The sequence below is a fragment of the Tupaia chinensis genome, unplaced genomic scaffold (assembly GCF_000334495.1).
Source record: "Tupaia chinensis unplaced genomic scaffold, TupChi_1.0 Scaffold000115_1, whole genome shotgun sequence".
Lineage (NCBI taxonomy): Eukaryota > Metazoa > Chordata > Mammalia > Scandentia > Tupaiidae > Tupaia > Tupaia belangeri.
The window spans coordinates 2,193,426-2,201,950 of record NW_006159579.1 but is presented as its reverse complement, the minus strand read 5'-3'; the positions used below and the strand labels follow the sequence as shown (position 1 = coordinate 2,201,950).

At 44.3% G+C, this 8,525-nt stretch overlaps 1 protein-coding gene across 3 annotated transcripts in view; it reads left to right on the top strand.

The window, feature by feature from the left end:
* The first annotated feature begins 677 nt into the window (after positions 1 to 677).
* Positions 678 to 8,525, top strand: part of GGT7 (gamma-glutamyltransferase 7) — a 28,941-nt gene continuing 21,093 nt past the window's right edge. Inside the window, exon 1 of one of the 3 annotated variants that reach the window (XM_027770147.1) lies at positions 678 to 987. In XM_027770147.1, coding sequence (XP_027625948.1) covers positions 819 to 987 — 169 coding nt within the window. In that variant the 5' untranslated portion in view covers positions 678 to 818. The remainder of the gene's footprint in view (positions 988 to 8,525) is intronic. The other 2 variants (XM_027770145.1, XM_027770144.1) reach the window with 2 other exon arrangements.

Sequence of the window (8,525 nt, the reverse complement as noted above, 5' to 3'; positions counted from 1 at the left end):
AAAAAAAAAAAAAAAAACACACAAAAACAAACTTAAAATGGCAGGAAATATTTGGGTTCCAAGGACTTCATTCCAGCCTACCAAATAATGATCTCTGAGGTGGAATCTGAGGGTCTGTTTTAAAAGATCTTAACACACACTAAAGTTTGAGAATCTTCTATTCTAACGAGTCAGGAGTCCCAAAAGGGATTGCTTGGAAGAGGAGTCTGAGAAGTATCAGATAAAGAAAGGGACCTGAGGTCAGAGGGGAGATACATTGTCTAATGAGGGATCTGGAGGTGAAGAAGCAGTCTGGGGACAAACCAGGCCCTGGGGTTTTAATAAATTATTTAGGAGGTGAAGGCAGACTCTCAAGTCCAAAGAGGAGTCTAGAATCAGAAAAGTCTGAAGGAGTCCAAGGAGGGATTTGGGGTCGGAAGTGTATGAGGTCAGAGACAGGAACCGGAGTCCAGAAAAGATATGTAGTCCGAGAATAGAGTCGGCTTTCAGGGAGATACTGGCTGGATTCAGACTGGAAGGAGGAGGAGATTTGGTCCCTGGGCTGCATAAGGAACTCGGAACCACTGCGGCCGAGCTTGCAGCGTCCTCACCCCAACGACCCTCCTCTGCCCTCCAGGCTCTCTATCCACCGGCACCTGGGTGACACTGCAGGCTGACAACTCTAAGCAGACTGGGGCGAGTCAGAGCAGGACACCGCTCTGAGTTCGGCGTGGCGCCCCCTCCCGGCAATCCCGGAGCCAAGCACCGCCCTCCGCGCTCCCACCCCCCTCCGCAGCCACTTCCGGCAGGCGCTGCGCTGCTGGGGGGCGCGGGCGAGGATGGCGGCGGAGAACGAGGCTAGCCAGGAAAGCGCCCTGGGCGCCTACTCGCCGGTAGACTACATGAGCATCACCAGCTTCCCGCGGCTACCTGAGGATGAGCCGGCGCCCGCGGCCCCTCTGAGGGGCCGCAAGGACGAGGATGCTTTTCTGGGAGATCCGGATACCGGTGAGGCCCAATGACCGGGTCCCTGCCCCACATTGGGAAGTCCCCGGTCCTCCTTCATCTGTGCCGAGCATTTGCCTCCAGCTTCCATCCCTTTAATTCATCCTCTTCCTCCTGGACCTCTCCCTTCTTTTCCCTTGTCTGTTAATTATCTGGTGGAGAAGGGGGTGCATTTCTGCTTTGAGGCGTAGGATGCGACAAGGGAGATGATGCCAGGGACTGCAGCAGCAGGAACTGGGATTACCTCTTGGGAAGAACCAACTAATGAGGAAGAAATGTTAGAAGGGATATCCTGAGGAACAGCTGCCATCACCCAGAAGAGGCCTTTTTCTAGCTACGGAGAACAGGATAGGAGAAACCAAGTCAGAGACTGCAGCAGGAGGGATAAGGTCTAAATCTTAAGAACTCCATAGCCAGGGATATGGGAAGCAGATAGTATGGAGAGATGAAAATTTCTTCATGTCCAGGGAAGGGTAAAGGGAATATGATTTTCCTCTTTCTGAGAATGCTGGTTATTGGGAGACAGGGGGATGGACTGCATGACCTCTCAAAGTCCTTGGGGATTAGAGTGCTTTTGCTGTCCTGTGGATTACTGCACTTCTCCCTGAGCTATGGATCTGGTCAGGATCCACTCCACTAGGAAAAACTTCCCTAGGAAGCAGTCTCCAGAATTGTACTAAGTACTCCAGAGCTCTTTGTAGAGACTGCAAAGAGAAGGGGTAGGGTGTGAGGAGATGGCTTGAGAGAGACCAGGGAGCCAAAAAATCTCTGACTATAGTGCTCTCCCTCCTATCCATGTGTTCCAGCTCTATCCTCCCCTCCATTCTTCATCCTGTATCCTCCATCCCTCTTTCTCCAACGTCACTTCCTGGCATTAGAGCATCCTTCTGCCTCACTCTTCCTCCCAAATGCCTGCTCTTGAGACATCCTTTACCAGCATAGCAGATGCTGCTTCTCTTGCTCAGCTCTCTGTGGCCTGGCCATTCCGTAGCTACTTTCAGGCTTATGGCCCCAAATTTTCTCCCCCTTCACAATTTTCTGGTCATCTGGCTCTGATAAGTAGTGCCTGATACCCTGACTGGACTGCAGTCTACAGTGGATGAGGTTGAGAGTGTTGAGAGTGAGGTGTGGAGGTTTATGGGCATCAAATGTCAGGGCTACAGATGAAAACTTCCTTTTCCAGAGTGTAGCCTTCCAGCAGGCACTGCACTTCTTTTCCAAAGTGTAGCCTTGGGACCAGGTGGTATCAGAAAGAGGAGTGAAAGATATGCCCTGTTGAATACCGACCTGAAGCCCTTCTTTTATTCAGGGGTCAAGAGTGACACTCTTTACTAGCTCTGCCCTTATTCACCATGTGACTAGTGGACACACCTACCCTATCCTGGGCAGTAGTTTCCTCTTCTAGCCCAACCAAAAAATGCCTGTTCTCCTAACCTAGAGATTGAAATCCTTTGATATTTTCTCCTGGCCACCTATAAATGTCTTAGCTTGTATAAAAACCTGTGATTATTCATTTGTGCAATTATGTGATTGCTCTGTGTCTGTAAGCCTATGAGAGGAGAAATCATGACTGTTTTGTTTACTGTTTCCCTTCAGCTCCAGTCTCCAGCGCAGTGCTGGGCACTCAGTAAATAACCGTTGAATGAATAAATGATTGAGAGAAAAGATAGAATGAGAGAATGATAGGGGAGGGAGCTCTAAAACCTCAAAGAGTACCTTGGGGAGTTCAGCACATGTTCTGCCCTCACCTGTTTGGAAACCCAGTAGGAACTCTAGTCGCCTGAACCTTCTGGGAATTATGCCAACTTTTTCACCAAGTTCCCAGGTACTTGGCTTGTAGTTTCCAAGTATCTTGTTATCATATTGGTGTAATCATTTCAATGCCATGTCTCACAACCACAAGGCTCCTTTGGTCTAGATGTCAATGCCGTGTCTCCCAACCATAAGGGTACTTTGGTCCAACTGGATCAGCCTGCTGGTTAACATGGCCCCTTATGTTCTTAACCTGCTGGTACTACCTAGCAGCCTTGCCCCATCCTTTTATCCAAGACCTTGGTTGTGCCCCCTGTGCCTCTAGCCTGACATTTCCCAAAACCAAGTGCCAGGCACTTCACATCAGGCCTGTGGCAAACAAAGCTAGATGGCGGCCATTCCAAGGTTAGGAAATACTTTCCTTCCTCTGTTCTGTGCTCTAAGCCCGTGTGTTCTCTCTTCCTGGCTCTAGATGTCCTGCAAGTGCCTTCAGCCTTCTGTGCTAAATTCATCATTTCTTCCCCACACACCTGCTTTTCCTCCAGTGTCATTCTCAGTTAATGACAGTGACACTCATATAGTCTCCACTGGAAAAGCCCAAGAACCACCCTGGATTCTCCCTTTTCTTCTCATTTACAAATTGTGATCAGATACTTCATGCCTCTCTCCTAAGTATCTTTAAATTCCATCTTACCCTCCCTTCATCACCATTGTAGAGGAAGTCACCAACCTCTCTTATCTACATTACTCTTAAGCTCCTAGCTATTCTTCCTGCCTCCTGCCCCTTGCTCCACCCTCACTCCAGTCCTCCTACTGGATGGACTGAAATCATGTCATTCTCTGGTTCAAAACTTCTTAATGATTTTCCCTCAAGAGAGTAAGCAAGCCAGAAAGACCTCAGTCACTAGCCGAGATCTCCCTCTCTGGACTTACGTAATTAACTCTGTTCAGAGTTTTTTTTTTTTTTTGTCATAAACTCAGCTGAACCTGAGCTATATCTGGAAAGAGAATTTATGGGGTAACAAATAAAATGTCCAGGGATGTGAGTCTCCAGGGTTAGGTGGATTGAGCTGCCTAAAAGAGAATTGGCTTTTCTTCCATTTTTTACCCTGCCTTCATTTTTATGGGCTTCATCATTAGAAAGCCTCTCATCTTGTTGGGAGCCTGCTTTTCCTCCAGTGTCATTCTCAGTTAATGACAGTGACACTCATATAGTCTCCACTGGAAAAGCCCAAGAACCACCCTGGATTCTCCCTTTTCTTCTCATTTACAAATTGTGATCAGATACTTCATGCCTCTCTCCTAAGTATCTTTAAATTCCATCTTACCCTCCCTTCATCACCATTGTAGAGGAAGTCACCAACCTCTCTTATCTACATTACTCTTAAGCTCCTAGCTATTCTTCCTGCCTCCTGCCCCTTGCTCCACCCTCACTCCAGTCCTCCTACTGGATGGACTGAAATCATGTCATTCTCTGGTTCAAAACTTCTTAATGATTTTCCCTCAAGAGAGTAAGCAAGCCAGAAAGACCTCAGTCACTAGCCGAGATCTCCCTCTCTGGACTTACGTAATTAACTCTGTTCAGAGTTTTTTTTTTTTTTTTGTCATAAACTCAGCTGAACCTGAGCTATATCTGGAAAGAGAATTTATGGGGTAACAAATAAAATGTCCAGGGATGTGAGTCTCCAGGGTTAGGTGGATTGAGCTGCCTAAAAGAGAATTGGCTTTTCTTCCATTTTTTACCCTGCCTTCATTTTTATGGGCTTCATCATTAGAAAGCCTCTCATCTTGTTGGGAGCATGATGCCTCCAGCATTCACAAGTCTAATATCCTACCAATTTAGCATGGTAGGCAGAAAGAAAGCCTTTGTCCTTCCTTGTGGTTCCATCAAAAGAACAAAGCTTGAATCTTATTGACGTGGTTTTTGTCACATGCCTATTCCTGAACCAATCACTATACAGAGGTGCTTGTTCTGATTGACCAGGCCTGAGTCATATACTTACTTTGGTCAGGGATGAGCAAGTTAGGTGAGGGAGGGAAGAGGGTGTTACCTAAAAGAATATAGAATGGAAAGTGATATCTAAGGAGATGAAAATTAGATATCTACTAATCCAGCTGCCTCCAGATAGTTCCTCCTGGTGTCTCACAAATTCAAATATCCAAAATTAAACTCATCATCTTTCTCTCCAAAGACTTGCTTCTTCAGGTTCCAAACTAACCTTTCCCCAGTGTCCTGCTGTTGCTCTTATATAGCATTAAAATCAAGATATCATTATATTGCCCCAGCAATACACGGTGCACATAGTAGTTATTCGGTATATATTTTTGTTGAATAAATAAATAATGATGAACCGGTAGAATAGAGTCTTGAATAGCTCCAGTTGTGATGGGAGCTATTATTATCACCTCCCGGATTCTTATACCTGACTGCAGAAAGCAGATTGAAGAATAAGTACTTGGAAATATCAACTAAAATTAGCTTGTAAGATTGGCTTTTGAGGATGAATATGATTCCTGATGCCATATGGAGTAATGGAAAGGGGGATTGGGTTTGCAGAGATTCTCTATTCTGCCACTTATTTATTTCATGACCTTGGACAGAGAGTACCACCTTTCTCAACCCCAGTTTTCTCATTTGTAAAGTGGGGAGAGTGGGGTTAATCTTAGAAATGATTTTGTGAGAACACTTCAATGAGGGGATATGTTAAGTGCCTAGTATATAGTCAGCATCAGTAAATATAAGTTTATAACCTGCTCCTTTACTTCTTTTGAAATCTCTAGGAGCCAAGGAAAGTTCTGTGCCTACATCTTTTTGCTGAATGCCAAATTTTGTTTACAGACTCTATGGTACCAGTGTTGAGGGTTAGAGACAAGCATGATCAGTTAAGGCACATTCCCATAAAACAAGCTTTTTAAAAAAAAAAAAAAAAAGTTTAAAACAGGGCCAGCCCCATAGCACAGTGGTTAAGTGCTGCACTTAGAAAGCTAGATCCCACATGGCCAACCACTGTTAAAATCCCAGCACCATAGAACTAGCAGTTAGTGTAATAGCTATGTCACTGGACTTCCGTGTAGTCGACCGCAGTTAAAGTCCTGGACCTGGTGGCTTAAACTCATACCAGGCACGTGTGCATGTGTGCCCAAGATCCTGAGAGGAGAATGGAGGAGAAGGGATTGTGGCGTGGCCATCCCCCCAAAGGGTGATTTCTGACTTTCTATCTCTCTTTCTGGCAAGCGCATGCACCCTATAGCAAAAACCTCTCCAAAAAGAAATAAAAATTAAAAATCCCAGCCCCAGTGACTTGAAACACACACACACACACACACACACACACACACATAGTGAGCACACACACCCTCTGGCAATTAAAAATGCTTAAAAACAAGTTACATGTTCATGGGTTTTTTTTGTTTTTTGTTTGTTTGTTTGTTTGTTTTAGAAGAGAGGATAGAGAAAATAAGTCTCCTTCTCCATTTCTAGCTCTCTATATTGTTTTCCTTTTTATTTCAAATTATATATATTGGGGCCAGCAGGTGGTGTGGTGGTTAAGGGAGCTAGACTCCCACGTGACCGACATGGTTCAAGTCCCAGACCTGGTGGCTTTCTTTCTTTCTTTCTTTTTGGAGTGGTTTTTGCTATAGGGTACGTGCGCTCGCCAGACAGACAAAGAGAGACACAGAGACAGAAAGCGAGAAATCACCCTCCGGGGGGGTGGTCATGCCGCAATCCCTTCTCCTCCATTCTCCTCTCGGGATCTTGGGCATGCATGCACACTCGCCTGGCGTGAGTTTTAAGCCACCGGGTTCAGGACGTGAACCACCGTCGACTATGCTAACTGCTGGTTCCCCTGGTGGCTTGCTTTCTCATTTTCCCTGCCTCTCTCTCTTTCTCACTCTGTCCCTCTCTGGTCAAATTAAAATAAATAAATAAAGTTAAATAAAATAATTATTTAAAAAATATATGTGTAAGGACTAGCAGGTGGCGCAGTAGTTAAAGGCACTGGATTCCCACATGGCTGACCATGGTTTGAGTCCCCGACCTGGCGGCTTGCTTTCTCACTTTTTTTCTCTCTCTCACTCTGTCCCTCTCTGGTCAAATTGAAATAAACAAATTAATTAATTAATTAATTAATTAATTCTTTATATATATATGTATTGATTTTTTTATGAAATATATATGTGATAAAAATTTCTCCCACCCCCTCTTTTCATCCTCAGTATTTTTTCCCAAAAGAAAACAACTTCTAAACAACCAAAACAACTTCTAAAAATGTATTGTGTGTATCAGCATTTTATTTATATGTGTGTATATACATAAATATTAATGTGTATATATATATATAAATAAATAAATAAATGAAAATAAAAAAATATATATATATTAATTGTCAGAGGGCATGTGGGCTTGCTAGAGAGACAGATAGGGAGATGGAGAAAGCACTCCCCAAGTGGGGCATGTTCACACTGCAATCCCTTCTCCTCCATTCTTCCATCCTGTCAGGATTTCAGACATGCATACACATGTGTTTAACATGTTCTTAAGTTGCCAGAACTGGGATTCAAACTGTGGTCAGCCACATGGGATCCACTTCCCTAAACCACTAAGCAATGAGGTCAACCTGATAAGTGGTTTCTTATTTACACGAAAGAGGGGAGCGTAGAACATGGAGAACCTTAAACACCAAAGTAAGAATCTTGCATTGTAATCATGTAGACATCATGAAGCCATGAAAGTTGTTGGTTTTAAATAAAATAGGGTGTGTGCCCTTGCAAATGCACCTGTTCACTTGGGGAATGGTCATGCTGCAACCCCTTCTCCTCCATTTCTCCATCTTTTCAGGATTTTGGACATGCATGCACATGTGCCAGGCTTGTTTCTCAAGCCACTGGGTATGGAACTCAAACTACATGATCAACTGTATGGGATAAACTACCTTAATCACTGGGCCATGGAGCCAGCCCTGTGAAAGTATTTTAAACGGGAAAATATGAAAGTCAATTTCTAAGATTATCATCAGACTTTTAATTTTTTTTGGGAGAAATTTTTCTATAGGGAGCATGCATTCGCTGGAGAGACAGAGAGAGGCAGAGAAACAGAAAAACAAGAAATCACCCACCAGGGGGATGGCCATGCCACAATCCCTTCTGCTCCATTCTTCTCTTGGGATCTTGGGCACACATACACATGCACCTGGCATGAGGTTTAAGCTGCTAGGTCTGTGACTCGAACCACGGTTGACTATGTAGGAGTCCTGCAATGTAACCATTATGCCATCTGCTAGTCCCTGTCACCAGACTTTTTAAAAAATCTTTCTTATTTCTTCCATGAGCAAGAAAGAGATGGTATTCCCACAGGGGTTGAATACTGCAATCCACTCCCAACCTCAGCCAGCCCAGGATCACAGGTACATGTGTGCCTGGTGTATTCAAGGAGGTCTCCAGTGTGAACCTGGAACCTTCCCATGTGGGTCAGTGTTGTAGAGCATCACGTTTTACTACTGTACCACTGTCTTGTCCCCTCATTCAGACTTTTAAAGAGGTTATATTCCTAGTATGTAGTACCAGGTGCTCCAGAACTATTTATTGAATGAGTAAACTTTTAAAAACATATTGAATAGCAGGGTATTCAAGTTAAGGTACCAGCCTATTTCTTTAATGAACACAAGCACAGAGTACTGTTAAGCCATTTAGGGACCTGAGTTCATGGCTAATAGCATTCCAAGGTGGGAACTAAGTATAGAAGAGGGTCTTAGCTCTGGCCAAGGTATAAAAGGATAGAAATATATATA